We start from the raw sequence: 21839 nt of genomic DNA on the forward strand, positions 1-21839 counted from the left end.
GCCTATTTCAAGGGTACCTGGGATTTGTTTTAATCAGGTGTGGTAAGACACACAGAGGTGGAAATGACTGCCATGAAGGAAGAAGTTTATACTCTCACATCCCTAGAAATAGGCACAGCAGACACAGATGTTTAAAAAGAACTCACTTCTCCTGTGTTCCTTCTTTACTCACACTATTACCACACTCACAACACTTCTGACACCAGATGTGTGAGTTTTTTTCCCACACCACGCAATTCTCTGTGATGCCAGCTGGGTGTCCTACAGTTTAACTCAATTCTGACACCGTCTACCTGGAGCCCCATGACACTGCCCCCCACTTCAGGTGCCAATCTCCAAGTCATAGGTCCTCAGGTTACCCACAACTTCTGTCCAGCTTGACTATACATCAGAGGTTCCCATGACCTCCTCCCCCTTGGATTCGATTATTTGCTAGAACAGCTCACAGAATTCAGGGAAACACTGACTTACGTCCACCAGTTTATTATATAATAAAGGATATAACTCAGGAACAGCCAGATGGGGATGCATGGAGCAAGGTATGGGGGGAGGGATGCAGAGCTTCCATGCCCTCTCTGAGAGCACATCACCCTCCCAGCACCTCCACATGTTCACCAGCCTGGAAGCTTTTCGAACTCCATACTTTGGGGATTTTTATGGAGGCTTCATCACATAGGCACGATTGATCGTTAACTCCATTTTCAGGCCCTCTCCTCTCTCTGGAGAATGGGGGGGCGGGGCAGGCTAAAAATTCCAAGCTTCTAATTATGGCTTGGTTATTCTGGTGACCAGACCCCAAAAGCCCACCACAAATCACCAAAAAAGCCCACCACAAATCACCTCATTTGAACAAAAGACACACCTCTCACCCAGGAAATTCCAAAGAATTTAGGAAATCTGTGTCAGGAACTGGGATCGAGATCAAATATTAGGGCAAAAGATGTTCTTAATGCTCTTATCACTTAGGAAATTCCAAGGGTTTTAGGAACTCTGTGCCAGGAACCAGGGGCAGAGACCAATATATATATTTTCTATTATTTCACAGTGTAGGGAAAGGTACATGGGGAAGAACCAGGGTCAGTCAGGAGGCAGAGGGAGTGAGGGGAAAACGTAGGCAGGAGGTTTTACTGTAGTTTCTGCAGGAAGAAACGTGCAAGGCAGAGTAAGCAGGCTGAGAAGGTTTAGGATTGGCTCATTTGATTACTTATAACAGGCTCTAGGGTGCAGGTTCCTTCCCCAGTTGTCTGGTACCTGGCCCTGGGGCGATTAAGGCAGGGGGATATTGGCCTGGAGCTAAGAGCTTGATAAAGTAGATGGTTGGGGTGTGGGCTTTGGATTGGTTGGTTTGCAGGGGAAAGGCACACTCCCAGGGGAGTTGTTTGCTCTCTCTAGGAATTAGCTAATCTTGAGAGGGGCAGTCCTTTCTAGTGTCAGCAAGGCCCTGAGATGTCAAGGCATCAGAATAAACAGATATGCTTACTACAGAGCCTTACAAGTATCATATTGCTCAATATTTGAAACCAATCTATTATTTCAGTTGGCGTGAGTTCAGCAGCCAGTAACAAAAGAACTGATTAATAGAGGCTTAAGAAATAAGATGTTTAATTCTGACATAAAAAGTCTTGAGGAGGAAGCTTCCAGCTTTAGTTTGTCAACTCAACAGTATCATCCAGGACCCAGACCTTTTCTCTCTTTTGCCTTTTTTCTGTTCAGCATGTTGGTGACGTGGCTCCATATAATCCCAAGAAGCTGACTCAGCTCCAGGCATCAAAGCCCCACAGAACATGGTCCCAATGAGATGGAAAGGTATTTCAGTTATCTATTGCTGTGTAACCAACCATGCCAAAACTTAGTGGCTTAAAACAACAAGTTATTATTTCTTACACTTCTGTGGGTTGACATGAGTACAGCTGGGGGGTTTTTCTGTCCCACATGGTCTTGGTTGGGGCCATCCACTGAAATGCATTCAGCTGGCAGCTGAGCCAGGATGGAAGATCCAAGAAAGCTTCACTCACATGTCTAGGGCCTTGGTGCTCTTCCACGTGGCCTCTTTATGTGGCTACTTGGGGTTCCTCACAGCATGGTGGTCTCTGAGTAATGAAGTGTCTTTCATGGTGACTGGCTTCCAGGGCAAAAGTGGAGGCTAACAGGCCTTCTTAAGCCCTATGCCTGGAAGTGGCATAGCATCACTTCTGCAGCATTCTAGGGGTCAAAGCAAGTCACAAGGCCAGCTCCAATTCAAGGGGAGCTGTATCCGCAATAAAAGTAAGAAAAGGAAGGAAGGAGAGAGTAGATATTGGGGAGGCAAATGGCAGGGTCTGCCACAGTGAAGCATCAGTTTCCCCTTGAAGAGGTGGTCAGACAAGAGACTATCTTTCCTTAGAGCAGTTGAGTGGCACGGTGGGTGTGTACTACTGCTTGGGGCACCAGGGTAATATAATGGCATCCAGAGTCTTCTCTTTCCCTCTCCCTCTCTCTCCTAGTTCAGTGTGCTCTACCTGCTCATTGCCTCACCCACAGGGGTGAGACCATGGTAGGGAGAGGATGATAGCACATATGGGGAGGGGGAAGAGCCCAGTTATTTGCTTTTTCAAAAAGACGGAAGCATTTGGCACCGCTCCTGGTGCCAAATTGAAATTAATGCTGGCTACACTCCCAGCCTGGCTCCCATCCCCTCTGGAGGGCAGAGTCTCTGCAGCACTGAATCCAGGAAGGTCACTTGCTTGTCACAGGGAAAGGTGGGCGAGGGGCTGCAACAGTCAGGGCCCTGGAAGAAAACTGAATCCAGTTCAGATGCTCAAGGGGCCTTAGAGAAGGGACTGTTCTCAGAGCGTGGGCAGGTTTAGGGGATCAGAGAAGGGAGGTAGAGGCACTGAGAGATTAGCAACAGAGGGAAGCCATTACCACAGTAAAGGCAGGGAGAAGCAGGGGAGGGAACTAGTGTGACCGAAGCCCAGCGAGGGCAGGAGCTGGGGAAGGCATCTAGACAGAGGCTGTAGTTGTGGAGGTGTGTAGCCGCCAGCAGGGACATGATATTGAAGGAGGAAGTTTGAAAGAAATGTCCCACCTCTCTCTCCCCCTGCCTTCTGATCTCCTGCTGGTCCTTCCCATTGGCTACACCCAGTCAGAAGCCGGAGGGCAAGGGAGCCCATGGGTGATGTGGGCCATACTACTGATTTCTGGGAAACACAGGGCAGGCAGAGGAGGCTGGAGAATGAATTGGGGTGGGGTGGGCGAAACAATACAGTTGTATTATGCAGATGCCCAAAAGATATGGTTATTTTTGTATAACTACTTTTCAGTACTCCTGAATGTCCCCCATTCATAGATCTGCCACAAGTTACTTAAAAAATCCTTCTCTTGGGAGTTCCCTGGTGGTCTAGTGGTTAGGACTTGACGTTTTTATTGCTGTGGCCTGGGTTCAATCCCTGCTCCAGGAACTGAGATGCTGCAAGCCACTTGGCAAAAAAAAAAAAAAAAAAAAAAATCCTTCTTTTCTTTGTAGAGAGCTGTTTTATTGAAAAACGATATACATATATAAAAGGGACATGTCAGAAGTGCACAGCTTGATGAATTTTCACAAGAGAGCTTATCCATGTAACCAGATCAAGAAACAGAACATTCCTAGCACCCAGGAAGCCCCCTGAGTCTCCTTCCAGTTATCACTGCCCAGCTCCCCTCCACCAGAGAGCCTGGATTCTGACTCCCAAATAGCACAGGCTCATTCTCCTGTAGAGATAATGTTACAATGGGCATCTTTGTGTCTTCGGATTTTTTATTTTTTATTTATTTATTAATTTTTGTCATTGACTTGTTTTCTTAGGATGAATCTCCAGATTTAGGTTTCCTGGGTTGAAGGGAATAAACATGTTTATTGCTCTTGCTGTATGAGGAAATAAACATGTTTATTGCTCTTGCTGTATGAGGCTACATTACTTTCTGAAGGATATACAGATTCCTTATCACTTCTTATCTCAAGTCAGCCACTGAGATTGTAATTGGTGACTCTGGCTTCAGTAGAAGGTAGCCAGGAGGGGGCCAGTTCTGGATCCCATTAGGGAGGAATCTGAAACTCTAAATACCAACAATGCCTGCTCTCTTGGTATATGATGTTTTTGATTGCAAATGACAGAAGCTGCTGTAGGCAGACATGGAGATTATTGCAGGCAATTAGGCAGTCCGGATTCCTGGGTGGGTTTGCAGCTCTGTAGCAGGAACTGAACTCAAATCCCCCCCGCCCCTGGGCCCAGGCACTTCAGCTCACACCTCCGTGCACTGGAGGTTCAGCCAACATTTGGATCTGTTCCCAGATCCCCCAAGCGGACTTCCCCTCACATCTCATTGGCCACCCCAATATTTCAGTGGGCTCACTTTCTATGAGATTCAGTGCTCTCCACTCAATTCTGGAACACAAATCAGGGTTTTATTAGCAAGGAAGATGTGATGGAAGGGCTTTGTGTGTGGTCAGCCTCTGAGCAGTGCATATACTTGGGGAAAAATAGCTGCTCCAGCCCTGACTTCACACAATCTCTTGGCTCTTGTACCCCATACCTATTAATCAGTCTTTTGTTTCTCAAGGAATTTTTTGTCCAAATTCTGTTTTCTGGGAAAGAAGCTCTGATTTGTCTAACCTGGGTGAGGGGTTCTTGTCCAGTCAGCCATAGCAGAAAGAAGGATTTGGTGACACCACATGCCACCAACATGGAGATTAGGCCACTCGGCAGGGCTGGGCTGGGGTGGGTAGCCTTTGCTGAGTTGCCCAAAAACAAAAGAAAGCAGTACCGAGGGCCCCAGTGAAGTAGGGACACCCAAAAGTATTTTTTTCCCCCAAACGGTTTGTTATTTCATTTGAAAAAGCATTATGGCAGAAGTCAGAATCCTGTCAGACTACCTGACCCTTATCTTATGGATCAGTACTGTTTTTATTTTCAATGCCATAGGTGGGATGAAATACTTTACAATGTTTTCAGGCTTTAAAGTTCTCAACTTGGCCCTGGCAGTCTGAAGAAATTAAGGCTCAGGGAGGTCAACTGACTTTCCTAAGAGCATGCAGCACATCAGTGGCAGAGCTAGGACTAGAACCTGGATATCTTAACACCTTGCCCAGTGTTCTCTCCATTATATGACTCTGCCCTCCCCTTTTTTGAGAATTATTTTCACAGTCCCTGTGGAGGGGCCATTGTGCCACCTGATAGCAGCCCCCTGGCTCTTGTTATTGTGCCAACAGTGGACATAAAATCTAGACTGGCCAAATTGGGTTCTCTTTCCTGGGAAGTTGAGATTAAGAAGACAAAGATTGATTTTTTTTAGTTCTTTTTTTTTTTTTTTTTTGCGGTACACGGGCCTCTCACTGTTGTGGCCTCTCCCATTGCGGAGCACAGGCTCCGGACGCGCAGGCTCAGCGGCCATGGCTCATGGGCCCAGCCGCTCCGCGGCATGTGGGATCTTCCCGGACCGGGGCACGAACCCGTGTCCCCTGCATCGGCAGGCAGACTCTCAACCACTGCGCCACCAGGGAAGCCCTGATTTCTTTTAAACTGGGATCTTCCTCCAGCTTACATGCAATAACCATGATATTCATATAATTTAGCATGCTTTTGGCTGCAAGTAATGGGAATCCAGACTGGCTTAAACAATAAGAAAATGTATTAATTCCTTTAACAAGAGGTGCGGAACCAAGGTGGATTTCAGGTATGGTATGATTACAGTTCCAGCTACACTGTTCTGCAATTCTGTCTAGGCTCCTCCCTCCATAATGTGTTGGCTTTGCTCTCACATTGCTTTCCCTTATGGTTACAAGAGGGCTGCCAGCAACAATAGGGGCAACATGCTTCCTTGTTCTCATCCATGGAGCTAGAAAAAAGCATCTTTCCAGCTCTGGACTGTAAGTCCTTTCTTTCTGTCTGATTAGGCCATTGTCAATTATGTGCCTATTCCTGGACCAGTTGCAGTCTCCAAGAGAATGCTATGCACAGATTGATTTAAAATTAGGTTCCAGGTCCAATCATTGGCAAGGAGGATGGGATGGCTGTGATGGGCTAAGAGTAATTGAGAGCTATCCTGGAGATGTGTGTGAAAATCAATTTCTTTTGGCCATGTAGGCTGAATGGGAGAGGGATGGTTACCTGAACAAATTGGGATCTGTTGGGAAGGAGGAAGGGGGAACAGATGCTGGAGAGCCAAAAATAAAACCATTTTGAGTTATTTCAGGTGGGTTTCTGATCCTTGTTGTCAAAGACTCACTTGGACAATCAACTTCCTGGTCTGCGGCGAAATGCCTTTGCCCAGCCGCTCTGTATCCCGATTCTGATTTTCTCCTCCGTTCTGTAGACTCAGCTGTCGTCAACATTTCCCACCGCTAGCTCATCGTTTTGGCAAGCTGGCATCTCACTCTGCTCCAAGCCCCGCTGATGGAGCTGAAGATCCCTTTAGCAGAATTGATTCTGGCATGTTTTAATTTAAAAAGCCTTGCACTTCTCTGCATGGAGGCTGCTGAAATCTGTGCCCATAAAAGCAGAGAGTAAATTCTTCTGAGGAAAGCCTATTTTTAACAAGTCCTGAACCTAATTGAACTTAATCATTTTTCAGTCGTTGACACTTGAAATTATGAGTCATTGGGCTATATATGGAACTGAGGGCTAGAGCAGCCCTTTAAATATCATATCGATGGTAGATATCAGCTTCCAGAAGAACTTCTCAGGTTTGGAGCTGTGTTTTCACTCAGAATTGTGATAAAGCATGGGTCTCTAGAGACAGCCCTGGGTTCAAATCCTGAATCCCCCACTTACTGCAAAAGTCACTCTATTTTCTCAAGCCTCAGTTTCCTCATCTGTATTGAAAACAAGCTTTTTTTTTTGGCCGCAATGCATGGCATGTGGGACCTTAGTTCCCTGACCAAGGATTGAACCCGTGCCCCCAGCAGTGGAAGCACGGAGTCCTAACCACTGGACTACCAGGAAATTCCCTCTTCATCTGTAAAATGAGGCTGGCAACACTTGTCCCAAAACATTTTGTGTGAATCATCAAGGCCTGACATGAAGCTGCTTATGATCATTATTTATTCTACTTTTCATTAATATTCATGTTTTCTTGCAGAAATGTTAATGTGTTTGATTTTGACATGTTGCCCAAATCCCATTAGTAAAATATAATGTCCCACTAACTTCCCTCATGGTTACAACATGGCTGCTAGCAACATCAGGGTCAACATGCTTCCTTGTGCACCATATGACCTTTCTGAAACCAAAAACACAGTAACTTCTAAAACACATCTTGTCCCAAGAGTTTAGGTATAAGAGAATGGAGAACTTAGTAAGACTGAGCTACAAATTCACTCAAGGGGTTGGAGGTAAGGTGGAAATCACAGGCATCAAAATTACCCTAGAAAACCAGTACCCCTAATCATTTCCCTTCAGTAATGTGGCTGCTTCTTGAGTTTCGCCCCAGAGGAAGTGGTTGGCTTATGTTTCAGGGCCATTTGTATGAAAAAATGTCTATCTTTAAACCATCAAATGCGGTTAGGCCAGTGAAAAATGCTCATGCCAGGAGTCACAGGTGATCTGGGTCAGACTGGGGTGCCCATGTCAAGCTCACAGAGCGTGGGGTGGGTGCTCCTAAAGAAAATTGATGGACAGATTCCTCTGCACCCGTGGTTATTTGTCTCAAGTTCTTTCTTTTTTTGCAGAGCAGAAAGATCTGAGTTCTGGACTTCTCTGGTGGTGCAGTGGTTAAGAACCTGGCTGCCAATGCAGGGGACACGGGTTCGAGGCCAGGTCCGGGAAGATCCCACGTGCCGCGAAGCAACTAAGCCCGTGAGCCACAGCTACTGACCCTGCGCTCTAGAGCCCATGAGCCACAACTACTGAGCCCACGTGCCACAACTACTGAAGCCCATGCACCACACTACTGAAGCCCGTGTACCTACAGCCTGTGCTCCACAGCAAGAGAAGCTACCGCAATGAGAAGCCCACGCACCACAACGAAGAGTAGCCCCCGCTCGCCACAACTAGAGAAAGCCGGCGGGCAGCAACAAAGACCCAAGCAGCCACAGCCAAAAATAAATAAATTTATTAAAAAAAAGAAAAAGAGAGAGAGAGAGAGAGAGATCTGGGTTCCTTTGTAGTGTACGTACCCAGCAGGGTTGCTGTAAGTACGGGTGAGTGTGAGATGGGGAGTAGGGAGACAGTGAGAGGACATGCAGGTGAATGAGAGAGGAGATGGAATGGTGATTGTATGGCAGTGTGAGTGGCCGAGTCAGGGAAAGAGAGCGGTAATTGAGTTAAGAAGTTAGTGGCGTGAGGGTTAGTGGCTAGTCTGGTGAGGGGTCGCCGCGGGGGAAGAGGGGTCGTTGAGGAGTCTGTCGTCCTCCCCCGCCCCCCCCCCCCCCCCAAAAAAAAAACAACTTTCCTCTCACCAGCTGCTCTGGTCCTCTCTTAAGGGCCCTGGACCCTCTTGGCACCTTCCAGGGGAAAACGCCCCGTCTGTGCGAGTCACAAAGGCGCCCGTTCCAGGGTTCCGAGAACGCCCGGACGTGAGAATGGGGGTTGGCTCAGCGCAGCCGCACAGCAATCAGTCCTCCCGGCGCCGTCGGACACGCAGCTGCAGTGGCCGTTGGACACGCGGTGGGAGCTGTCCTGCAGGGCATCCCTGGTAAGTTTCACTGCGCGCGCAGCCGCGCCTGCTGCTCCACAGCTCCCCCTGCTGGGGAAAGCAAAGACGTGGCGGCTGCCCCTCTCCCCTTCGGACGTTTAGCTGCCCCTAAACCTGGAAAATATCTTGGCCCCCATGAATTAAACGTAAATAAATTACAGTGTGTAAAATAACTCCAAGGAAAGTACAACAAACTTCCATTTCCCCCTGTAACGATCCCAATTTTAAAAAATCTGTGGGTGTTTCTGCACCTCTGCTTGATTAGTGCTCCAAGCACATGTTTAAACCATGTTATGCATGCAGCCTTGGCTTCATTTTTTTTACAGGATCCTCCTCTCTCAGACTTGGAATTTATAACCCACATAGTGGCCTGTCCCAGGGGCCCTGCCCTTCAGGGGTCAGGATTTTCTTTTAAGGTCAGATTGTTAAAATTCAGCAGCAGAGGAGGATCCAGCCTCCTCTACCCCAGCTAATTAAATATTAGACAATAAAGTCTTCTCCCACCTGGGAGGAGACTTTATTCATTTAAATAGCATTTGCTAAGAGCTTATCATGTGCCCAGGACTACAGATACTGTAGTGGATAGACTGAGGTCCGGGGAGCAGGAGGCATGTTTGTGATGCTCCCTGACCTGGACCTCTAGATCTCTTAGCACTTTCCAGTGCACACAGATGGGCAGCTTTGAGATTCCTCCCAGGAACCACAGACTCAAATTCCTGCTGGCTCCAGGCAGTTACAGGAAATGTGGGAATTGGGGGGAGGAGGAGTTAGGCAATGGGGAGGAATGGAGCCTGCAGCCAGGAGTGTGAGTGCATGACCCATATTCACATCTTAAAACACTGCCTGCTAAAAAGAACTGAAGGCAGGTTGAATTTGTCCTGTGGGCCTCAAGTTTGAGACCCCTGACTAAGAGGGTGGTGTGCCAGGGCCCAGGACACCCTGCAGGTGCTCTCTGAAGGCCTAGCTGTGAGAATGGGGGTCGATCTGTTCCCAGGGAACAGAGTGGGTCCAGCCCACAGAGCACAGAAAGGGAAAAACTTGTGTTGGTGTCTGGAAGCCGGAGAAAAGCCGGTATCCCGGGGGAGCCTGGTTGTGGGTGTGTGTATGTATCAGCGAAAAGGTAGGCGTTGACGGAGCCTCCAGCTCCTGGGGAAAAACACACAACACAACCAGTTAACTCAAGGGCAAGATAAACTGACACTTGAAAATCCTGATTCACAGACAAGTTACATTCATCAGACACCTGTCATGTGCTAGGCACTGCGCTAAGAGCTTTATATACATTATGCTGAGTGTGGGGGTGAGCATCCCCATTTCTATAGATCAGGAGACTGAGGATCAGAGAGAGAAATCACATTGTCAGTGAATTTCAAGTATACTTTATTTAGTCATGCTTTTAGAAGGGTGCATTACAGATCCACTTAGGATCAAAAGAACCCTTAAACATAGAAAAGCTTCTGCACGATGTGAAGTCGGAGCTGCACAAAATTCTAGAATTGAAAGAGGTCCTAAAGTGAGTATTCTTTGCCCAAACCTTATCAGTCTAATAAATCCTGCCATAGCCTCTACCCGTACCTTGAGGGCTCTTCCAGAAATAATCAAGCTATGGAACCATAGTCTTTATTCCACTTCCCTGCCTGTGGGAATTTTCCAACATTAGATATTTTCCTTCAAATATGATTTACCAAAAATCAGTTAGTCCTCAAACCCTCTAGAAACCCTCTAGAACATATTAGGGAAACGCCAGAGGTCTTACAGTCTCAGCCACTATATTCTTATCACCCAGCAGATTGAGAATCATTTTCAAGATAGTGGATCATGTAGGGCAGGAATGATCTAGGCTGCAATGAACAAAATACTTGATAAGGGTGCCTTAAACAATAGTGACACTTAGTTATTTCACTTAACGAGAAGCCTAGGGTAGGCGGTTCCAAGGATGGGGCAGTGGCAAAGTGTCAGTGAGGCCCTAAATTTCCCCCCATATTTCTTCTTTGTTCTCTTTAGTGTGACAGTGATATTTCTCCTCCTGGTCACAGGATGGTTGCTCCAGCACCAACCATTGTAACCTTCACAATAATTTCCAAAAGCAAAAGAGAGGGGAACATGGACAAGCTCTTTTTATCACAAAGGAATAGGAATAGACATCTCCTTATGTCTCTTTGGCTAGATCTGAGTCACATGTTCATCTTTCAACCAATCATTGACAAAGGGAAATGGGTTACTATGATTAGTGGGAACCAATCATGATTCATCCTCTGGAACTGGGCAGATTGAGGAGGGATAAGCTCAGAGTCCTGTTAGGAAAGAAGAAGTCAGAGCGTTCTTAGAGTCATACTAGTTGCTGTAGCAAAGATGCCCCCTCATTTCATTGGCTTAACACAACAGAAATTAATTTCTCTTTTTTGTAACAGTCCAATGAGGATTTCGTGGTTGGCAGGTGACTTCTTCCACAAGTTGATTTAAGAGACCTGTCTTGTGGCTCTGCCCATCTATGGCTGCGCCTCACATAGATGTCAGATTGGGAAGACAGGATGGAAATGTCACATCCACTTCTTAAAAAGTCATGGTCTGGAAGTGACACACCTCTCTGCTCACATTCCATGGGTGAGAATTCGTAGCTCTGCCTGGATTCAGGAGGAGCTGGGAAGTGTAACCCCTGGCTAGGCAACTACCTTAGCAACAACCCTTCATGAAGGAGAAGTGACTGTTGGAAGGCGATTAACTCGTCTCTTACAGGCTGATCTTCTTACATCCCTGCTTTTAAGGAACATCTTGGCTTTTCCAGACCTCTTGGCCAGTCACTTCCCAGTGGGTACTGCCGCCTACACTAGACCACACATCAGTCTCTGAACACTCCTTTTATTCACTTGCTTCTCAGCCTTTGCCCAGGCAGTTCTCTTTACCCCAAATTCCTTCCCCACTTTTCTTCTCTGCATGGTGAACTCCTATTAATCCTTCAAAACCCAAATTGAAAATCATCTCCTTTTTGCAGCCTTTTCCACTATTTTGCCCTGGGCAGGGTTCATACCACCTTGAAGGTTAACTTATCCCTGAATTCCCTACAATATTTAGCACACAGTAGGGGCTTAGTTTTTATGCTAAAGAGATCTAGGTACTTCAGGCATGAGAACTCATTTGGTTGCAAGTGACAGAAAACTCATCTCGGATTGCTTTAGGAGAATATGTTGGTTCATGTAATTGGACATGACCCAGAGGTATCTTCAGGCTTGGCTATATCCAGGGGCTCAGATAATTCCCCTACGGTTCAATTTCTCTTGATTTTGTCTTCTGTCCTCAGTGATAGCTTTATTCTCAGGCTCCCTGAAGAGGCAAGATGGCTGCCAGCCACTCCCAACCTCATTCACATAGGTTAAAGTGCAGCAGGAAACAGAGTTTCTCTCTTCCTGTGTGTGCAAGCTTAAATTCCACTATTCACTCTGCTTGGACTAGGCAAGGTCATGTGCCCATTCCTGAACTGATCACTCAGGCCAGGGGGCTGGAATTATGCAGATTGGCCAGGGATCTGGCACTCTGATTGACCCATCCAGAGTCATAGGTTGCAATCCAGAAGTTGATGGAGTAGGGTCAACCTCAGGGGCGCAGAAAATGACCAGGAGTAAGGGAGGGAGTGGCTTCCCACTGGAAATTCCAGGTATTGCTACCAGGAGACAGAGGAATGCTGGATGCCCCGTAAGCCCACATAATTTTTTTTTTTTTTTTGTGGTACGCGGGCCTCTCACTGTTGTGGCCTCTCCTGTTGCGGAGCACAGGCTCCGGACGCGCAGGCTCAGTGGCCATGGCTCACGGGCCCAGCCGCTCTGCGGCATGTGGGATCTTTCCAGACCGGGGCACGAACCCGTGTCCCCTGCATTGGCAGGCGGACTCTCAACCACTGTGCCACCAGGGAAGCCCACACATAAATATTTTTTATGCTGAACCTTCATCCTATGAAAAGACCCATATCGCACCACATCGTAACAGCCACTGTTTACTGAGGACTTACCTTGTGCCAGGCTTAGTGCCTTACATGCTGAACAACCTGTGAAGTGGCTTCTAGAATTTCTCCTATTTTCCAGATGAGGAAACCAAGGCCCAGAGAACTGAAATGACTTGCTCAAACTTAACAAGTGGCCAAGGAGGAATTTTTGCTGAGATCTGATGGTTGACACAGCAATGCTTTAAACCACTGCACTGTAGGACCCCTCAGTGGGTGGCAAAGCTAGAAGTTTCTTGTTTAAGAATCTAGCTCCTAAAGCCTGGGAGTTGGGGTGCAGTGGATCTTACAGCCCCATAGGGCTCAGAGGGTTAGCATTGTCGCCTTCTTTGAATACCTAATGTCTCTCAGTACTACTGGCTCCTGCTTTAAAAGTGGGGGGGAGTGTCCCCACAGCTGAAGCTGGGCGAATTTCGATGTAACCCCATCAGAGGAGACACTGCCCTGATGCCATCTTGCCCCTCTTCTTTGGGAACACAAGGAGCAAGAGGGTAACAGACATGCCAGAACCATCTGCCTGGCTCCTAATAATAAATCATGAGAGGAACAGGTTTCAGGCAAACATTGCTTAAAAAAAAAAAAAGCCTCTTCTCACACCCGGGCAGCCATCTGCCGTGTCCTCCTCGTGTGCCAAGCTGTGGGAGGAGGAAGGTCTGCGGGAGGTGGGGAAGGGAGAGGGTGCTGCCGGGTCCTGCACCACCAGCAGGGGTGGCTCACAAGTTCTCTTCCTTTCGCCACTGTGGACAGGTATCGCAGAGAGAGAAAGGAGCACTTGCTAGCTTTGACCTCCCTGGATACAATGTCTGAGGAGAGCGAAAGCACAATTCCTTCAAGATGTGGATGGTGGGTAACAGCAGCTCCTACATACAGAGGGCTTACTGTGGGGTCAGGCATTGTGCGGTCCTCTGTACACGTATTAACTCAACTAATCCTGACAACAAATCTATGTGTGCCCATTTTATAGATGAGAGACTGGAGACTCAGAGATGTTAAGTGACTCACCCAAGGTCACACAGCAAGACCACCTCTTCAGTATGCAGTAATGAGGTCCAGCTTCCTCTCCACCCTGGCAACCCAGGGTGGGTTTTCCATGTAACACCTAAGCAGTTGACATCACCCAAGGGTGGTCTTCCTACTCCAGCCCTGCCCCAAGCACTCTTCTTGCCCTCCACCCTTAAGCTGAAATGTGGGCTTTTCTAGTCACCTAACCTGTTGCTTAACACTCACCCTGTCTCACTCAAAAGAAGCACAGAAGAAAAGACCCTGAAAATTCCCAGGAACCTTCGGAGAAGACCAAAGAGCAGCTGGCCGAGGCAGAGCTTCAGAAGCTGAGGCAGCAGTTCCGGAAGATGGTGGACAGTCGGAAGTCCTTTAACTTCTGCTCCCAGCAGAAGATCACAAACCAGCAGTAAGTGATGCTCAGAGTTCTGTACTGAGTGAACTTGGAGAAAATGTTGGGTTTGGTTTCATGGGGCTTGCCTTCTGATGGGGTCTGGGGCAGGGACCCACTTGGAATAGCTTCAGTGGGGAGAGGAGATTTATTCTCAGAGTTCAGGGTGTCTCAGGGACTCCAAGGGGAGCAGCGCACCCATGTCTCAGTGAAGGACCCAAACAAGAAAGTGATTCTGGTTCCTGTTTCTTTCAACACATGGGTTTTGTTCTTTCCTCTCTGAATCTCAGCCGTAGCTGGTGGGAGATGGCTGCCTCCAATTCTTGAGCGACCAAAGGCCACACAGAGAGACTGTTCTTAGTCAATTCCAATCCCAAAATTCCCAGGAGAGGGAGAATCTGATTGGCTTAGCTTGGGTCTGGTGTCTACTTCTGGCCCATTCAGCTGTGGCCTGGGGGGGGGGGTGCTGAGCCATAGGACAAAAAATAGCTATGGGTATCCCCAGCGATTCTAGCAGTAAAGGTGGGGAGTTCCCAGAGAAGGGGAAATCACCAGTCGGTGGATACCCCAAAGGACGTTTCCTGCTTGTGCGTTATTATGGGATCTGCAGGCCTGAATATTTGAAATTGAGTTGCCCTAGAAATTATGGTGTGTATAGTTTCTTTGGGCAACAGAAGGGTGTTCCCTGAGGTTGAATAAACAGACATTAAACAAGCATTCTTAGATTCCGTCCAAAGAAATGTGATTCCTTAACCACATTCATAATGTTTATACAGGCAGTAACTGCCTATTGTTAGAAAATTTTACTGTTAGATGATGTGTGAAGTTCAGAGGGTAGGGAAAAGGGGTTCTTTAGATTTTCCATGGATTGGTTCACTCAGAGCCACTGCTAGTCCATATGGGATCATTACGTGAATTAGAAAAAGGCACCCTTTCTCAAAGACCCTTTAGTGCCATCTGCTGGAAACATTGTCATTATGTAGGGATTTTGTTAAAACAAGACAAAGTGTCTCGCAGAAAAGTGGAGTAAATCAACAAATCAATGACATGTTTTCAAGCAGATGGTGCTCCCTTGGGCTGTGCAGTCCACAACCTGCACATCTGTGCTGGTGACCCTGATTCACAGCCTACCCTTGGTGGGCATCAGGAAATGCCTACTTCTTGATGTGGTTTCAGTTTTTCTTGAATCTTACTTACCCTTCTGCATCTCACTCTACCCCGATCCATTTGATCTGGTTTCACTGTGGTGGAACTGAAGGGGAGGAGAGTGGAAGAGACCTGGGGTGAGGTGAGTGAGGTGCTTAGGGTGTAATATTTAAGGAGGTGCTTTTCCCCAGCGCAGACCCTGCACCTATACCACCCTGAAAATGAAGACCTCCTTAAATTCTGGGGCACCTCACTCCCCTCACTGCAGTCCCAGCCCTGCCTAAAGGCGGACAAACCTTCCTTTTGCTTTTCCGACCTCACTGCACCCCCGAAAGCCTAACTCTGACTTACTATCCGGCTCTCTCTCTCTCTTTTCTCTGCACCTTAGCAAAGACCCCTCCCAAGAGGGGCTTAGGGGGAGAAAAGTCCCAAGGGCCAGGTTAAGAAGACAAGATGCTCTAGAACTGGGCATGCACTCCAGTGGTTGTTAGCAACATGTGGCTATTTACATTTGCAATTTATTAAAATAAATAAAATTAGAAATTCAGTTCTTCAGTTGCACCAGCCACGTTTCAAGGGCTCAATAGCCACACATGCCTGATGGATGCTGTCGGACAGCGCAGCTAGAGGACGTTTGCATCACTGCAGAATGGTCTACTGGGCAGTGCTGCTTTAGAACATCAGTCAGCAAACGGTGGCCAATGGGCCAAGTCTGAGTGGCTGCCTGTTTTTGTAAATAAAGTTTTATTGGCACACAGCCACGCCTCTTCATTTTTGTGTTGCCTATGATTGCTTTGTTGAGTAGTTGCAACAGAGACCCTCTGGCCTGCAAAACCCAAAGTATTTACTCTTTGGCCCTTTATAGAAAAAGCTTTGCAGACCCCGCCCTTGAACATTCTTTGCTGTTCTAGAGTGGCGCTTCCAAAACTTTAAAGTGCGTACAGGTCACTTGAGGATCTTGTTACAAAGCACATTCTGATTCAGTAGGTCCTGGATTGAGACCTGAGCTGCTGCATTTCTCCAAGCTTCCAAAGGGCATTGAGGCAGCTAGTCTGCAAACCGCACTGAGCAGCAGGAATAGGCTGCCCAGACTTTGCCAGAAACTCGGCCTCTGTACCATTTCCTGTTGCTCAGTTGCCGTGCAGTTGCCTGAGTCTTCTTTTCTCTTTTAGAAATCCCTGGTTGCTCACGTCCCCGACACCCTCTCTTCTCCAGAGCAGACAGAGGAAGAGAAGGAGACTCATCAGCCAATTTCATAAATCAGTAGCCCCTGAGTAGAAAAGTTGGTGGGGGTTAGAAGTTCCTGTGCAGCTCTGTGTTGATGCACAATTGAAAGATCCTGCCTCATGGGCTTGCCTCTTATTACCAGAGATAACTGGCTGTAAAGCCGGAAAAGAAAGTCTGCAAAATCAGACAGATGTCAGTGAGCTGCTGGCAAAAGAGAACTTGAGGGCTCTCACCATGACTAGGTAATGGGTTTTGACAGGCACAGCTGCAAATTGTTCTGAGGAGTAAAAAAAAAAATGCCGCTCAGAGAAGGGCGGAGCAGTGGAAGTTGCAGTGAACTGGGTCAAAGGACATCTGAGTTCTGGACCTGGGTTGGAGACCTTGGGTGAGTCTCTTCCACTTGCTGGGGTGGGAAGTACCCCTCTGAGTCTCCTTTCAGGACCAAGGGGCCTGGAGTGTCTGATCCAGGCAAACTCAGGGGTTCAGGGTTAATCACATGCTGCTTTCCCAACAGCAAGGAAATCAAGACCCTGCAGGAGGAGCAGGATGAGATCACCCTGCTTTTGAATCTCATCAAGTCCTCCAGGAACTTGGATCTGAATGAGAAAAACTACATGGAGCTGTGTTTCCTGCTGCAAACCAAGGAGGACTACGAGGCCCTGATTAAATCGATGAAAGTGCTGTTGGCTGAACTGGATGAGAAGGTGTGATCTTTCTCTTAAAGGGTTAACCAGAACACCGAGCAAGGGGAAGGAGTGCAGGAGGTGTACTCCCCACCATATCCCCACCGTTGGCTTTTCTAAACGTGACTGTGGTCACTGTCTCCACCACCATTGTAACCCCTGATCTCTCAGCTCTATTGATCCATTTCCTCACTGTGGTCTCCACTGCCTCCCCATTACAGTAAGACTAAATGCCCCAATCCTTACTGTATCAGTCAGGAGAGGTTAGGTTATGCTGCAGTAACAAAATTCCCTCTCCCTAACTCAGTGGTTTAAAACAACAAAGGTTTCTTTCCCATTCATGGTTTATGTCTATCGTGGATTGGCTAGGGGCTCCTATATCCTCTCATCCTGGGGCCAGGCTAATGGGATAGCCCCCATCTTGAACGTTGCGAGGTACTGTGGTAGAAAAAAGTGAGTCCTGAGGGTCTCACACTGGCAGTTGAATGCTCCAGTGACATGTGTCACTTCTGTTCATGACTCATTGGCTCAAGATAGTCTACCAAACCCGTAGTTTGGTAGACTATCTTGACCCAAAATAGTCAACTCTACCCATTCACAAAAGGGCCTAGGAAGTGCAACCCTCATGGATCCAGAAAGCAAAGAGCTAGAGACATTTGCTATACAGTGTTAATCCCTTAGTATCGTTTGAAAGACCCTGCCTACTCCTCTAGGCTCATCCCATGTCATTTCTTCCTTAACTCTTCACACTCCAGCTGCAAAAGACTTCTTTCTTTCTTTCAAATAATGCTGAGCCTTTTCTCACCTCAGGGCCTTTGCACATGCTCCCCACACTGCCTTACCCTAGTTGCTTATCTTTATGTCTCAGCCTGAAGGTGACTTTCTCAGGGAGGCCTTCTCTATGCCCTCTCTCCGGTTTAAAGTATATGCCCCTGGTGTTAGTTTCTTGGCCAGGAACAAATAGCACACTCTGTAGGGTACTCGGACGAGTAGGGCATTCTGGAACCTGGAGTAAATACCGCAACCTCTCTTTCTTCTCACCTCTGACCCCAACTACAAGGAAGCCATTGTGGATCCTTCCCGGTTAGCTTCCTGGGGCACAGAGCAGGGTGGAGAGTAGATCTTGGGGGGCGAATAGAAGATCCCAGTGCACCCCCTACCCTCTTTCATGTCACCCCATGGCACCTCCTTCACAGTACCTTTCACGGTGGTAATTATGCCTTAATATGGGTGTTGTCTAATGTCTCCCTAACCTGTCACCTGCGTGAGTCTGTTTTGTTCCCTACTGTACCCCCTGTTCCTATCCCAGTGTCCAGCACCTAGCAGGTCCTCAATAAATATTTACTGACTGAATGAATCTGGAAATCTCATTACACCTTTCTTCTGCTTCAAACTCTTCAGTAATTTCCAACTCTTGCTGTGATAAGGGCCCAAGTTCCTGGTGTATTTGCCGGCTCTGCTGCCTCAGCCCCTCCTGCCTCTTCCACCTTCTCTCCTGCCTCCTTCTCCTCTGTGCTCCATCCACACTGGCTGCCTTCATGGATCCACAGTGCTGTCTCTCACCTCCAGACCTTTGCACATGCTGTTCCCCCTGCCTGGAGTGATGTTCCCCGTCCTCTCTGCTTGGGGGAGTCTTATTCATCCTTTGCGTCTCAGCTCAAATTCTGTTTCTGCAAGATAGTTGTCCCCTCATCTTTCTCTGCTACATGCCCCTGCTGTGTGTGTGCAAATTACCATCTATTTCCTCTCTCCTAGGGCTCATCATGCTTCCTGGCTTGTTTCCAGTCCTAGATTGTAGGTTCCCTGAGGGCAGGGACCACTCTGTCTTGGTTACCATCATACCCCTGTTGTCTGGCACCAAGCAGGGGCTTAATAAAACTGATGAATGAGTGAATGAATGAATGAGTGGACAAACATATGAATGTATGAGAAAGGAGGCAATAAAAGTGAAGAAGAAAAATGGGGATGTGGATTCTCAGAAACATTAGAAAAGGCAACCTAGTTTTGGAATCCTCCAAAGAGTACGGCACTCACTGCCCAACACAAAAACCCACTTGGTCTAATTCCATCTCAGTGCAGGCAGCTCCCAGAATCCCCTCCTGCTGTGTCCACCACACAATGCCCAGAGCTTTGTCCTTTCAAGGGGTCAGTGGAGGTGAGGATATCACTGGGCCCTGCTTAGCCTCACAAAATAATTAATAAGCTGATGCCTTCCTGCTGAGCATCTAGTGTAGGCAACGTATTTCCCCATCAGCCACAGCCTTGGCTAATGTCTCCCATTGGGCTGAAGCCTAATTACTTTCAGCATCACAAAAGCAGCGTCTGACATAAAGGTGCCAAAGGGAATACAGCTCTGAATTTAATCACAAGAGCTGATGCCACAGCTTCCTTTGGCAAGTAGGTGGAGCCCTAGGACTCTGGGGGTCAACTCGGGCTAGGGCAGGCATCCTTTCAGAGCATGTGATGCCACACCTAATATATGGTGGAGGATGCTGCCCTCCCATATATCAAAACAAGTCATTTGTTTTATTTCATAAGAGAGCTGGAGGGGGTTTGTGTTGAGGACGCTGCCTTGTGCATAGAACAGGAGAGGAGAACGGAGTAGAATAGGAACCTGACTTGACTTGAATCTGACTTTGTCAGCACTGATGAAGTAATTTGTTTTTGCTGTGAGGGAGTTTGTGGGGGAGTGTATGTGTGTGTGTTCCAGCTAACGTCCAAAGCCTGGCTAATATCAATCATAAACAGCATTCATATACCTTACTAGTTTTGGGTGAGACCCAATGGCTCCCTTGGTGCCTGATCTTTTGCTTGAGAATGTGTTGGGCTGCAAGTATTGATAATAGAATTCTTGACTGGAAGCAACTGGGAGAACAGAGGTTTGTTTTTCTCGCTTAATATGATGTCTGACTAGAAATAGGCCATCCCAGGGATGGTTTAGCAGCTCTACAATGATGGGTTCTTCTTTTTCTCTATGACTCTCTTGACCAGCCTTCCCTTCCCCTTGTGGCAGGTCACAAGATGGCTGCCAAAGCTTAGCTAGTATAATGTCTCATATAATTGCATTCAAAAATAGGAAGAAAAGATGGGAAGTTTTTGTACATGATATTCTCTTCTTATGAGAGGGAGAATATTTTACAAAATTCCTCCAGCAGATTTTCTCTGATTGGCCAGGGCTAGGGTATATGCCCATTCCTTGGCCAATCACGGGCCACAGGGAAATGGAATTTCTGTAATTGCTTTGGGGTAGACCAGGGGCAGCAGATTACAGTGCAAGCACCAAGTCTGGTCTGTTTGTTTATGGCCCTCCAGCAAAGAATGGTTTTTACATCTTAAATGTTTACTTTTTAAATGGTTATGTGAGTACCTACATACTAATCTCTTCGTCCTTGAAGCCTAAAATATTTACTATTTAGCCCTTTAAGATAAAGTTTCCCAACCCCTAGTTTAGACCAATGATGATTTATCCCTTGGGTTTGGAGGCAGAGCCCACCTTCCATAAGTAGATTACTGGCAATAAGAAAATGTTTTTATCTCATATAACAGGAAGTATAAAGATAATGCAAGCTTCAGGGTTGGTTGATTCAGCAGCTCAATTAGGTTATCAAGGTATTTGTCTTTGTCCTTTGGGGACAAGACAGCAGCAGCAGTTCCAGGGACCACATCCAGATGGAACAATACCGTCAGGAGAAGACAGACCATCTCTTCCTATGACTCTCTTAGGAATGAGGAAACTTTTTCCAGATGCTTCCCTACCAGACAGCCAGAGGCTCCAACTGGTTTAGTCTTGCCCATCCCTGAATAAATAAATCATAAGAAGAGTGATTAGAGTTACCATGCTTGGCTTGGATCAGTCTTCTGGGGTGGGATGGGTATTCTTTCCCAGAACACCCACGACGGGTTAACCACCCACCATGTCCACCACAGTACAGTTCTGGCTGTTGTCACCTCTGCCAGCCTCCTGGTTCTGGAACATTCTTCTGTCTTCCGTTAAGCATCTCTTGCTGCCTAAAAACCATCTTTCATCACTTTTCTGTGGGTCTTCCATGACCCTAAATGTATGAGTAGACCAGTGGCCTTCAGAACAGGCTGAGCCTGACAACATGAAGGCTTTGGCCTAACATGTTAAAAATCAGGAGATTTCATGTAAAAATTCAGATATCTGGCTTCCCTTTTAAAAAAAACTGGAAGATCTGGCAATATTGGGCCTGAATTTCCTTGAAGCAACTGTAACTACATAGTGTTGTGGGTGACACTGCCATTCTTTATGTTTTCCTCTCTAACAGATCCCTGACTTTATTCAGGTGAGCATGTGCCCAGCTAAAAAGCTATATTTCCCATTTTCCCTTGCACCTAAAGGTAGACAATGAAATGTAAGGGGATATCTGTTAGGGGTGTCTGGGAAAGTTTTGCTTTCCAGGTATAGGTCGTACCCTTCATCCATATTGCTTCCTCTACTTTCCTCCCTGGAACATAACTGTGTGAAGGCTGGTGCAATGGCAGCCATCTTTTGAGGGAGAAGCCAGGTGAATTACAGAGATCTTGTTTTTACCTCCTGGAGTTACTGAACTTAAGCCAGCAGTGTATTATGAGAGAAAGATAAACCATAATTTGTTTAAACCATTGTTAGTTGGGCTTTCTGTAATTTGTAGTTGCATGTGTTTCTAATTGATACAAGCTGCTGCCCCTGAAGGAAGGCTGCTGAGATCTGTGCCCATAAAGGCAGAGAGGGTAAAGTCTTGTGAGGAAA

The 21839-nt window shown here is 47.1% G+C and overlaps 1 protein-coding gene across 1 annotated transcript in view; it reads left to right on the top strand.

The window, feature by feature from the left end:
- Window positions 1-13977: 13977 nt before the first annotated feature.
- Window positions 13978-21839, top strand: part of CCDC63 (coiled-coil domain containing 63) — a 28123-nt gene continuing 20261 nt past the window's right edge. Inside the window, 2 exon segments of the mRNA XM_019950094.3 lie at window positions 13978-14051; window positions 16921-17110. Of these exon segments, the coding sequence (XP_019805653.2) occupies window positions 13993-14051; window positions 16921-17110 (249 nt within the window). The 5' untranslated portion in view covers window positions 13978-13992.

This window comes from Tursiops truncatus, chromosome 13 (genome assembly GCF_011762595.2).
Source record: "Tursiops truncatus isolate mTurTru1 chromosome 13, mTurTru1.mat.Y, whole genome shotgun sequence".
NCBI lineage: Eukaryota > Metazoa > Chordata > Mammalia > Artiodactyla > Delphinidae > Tursiops > Tursiops truncatus.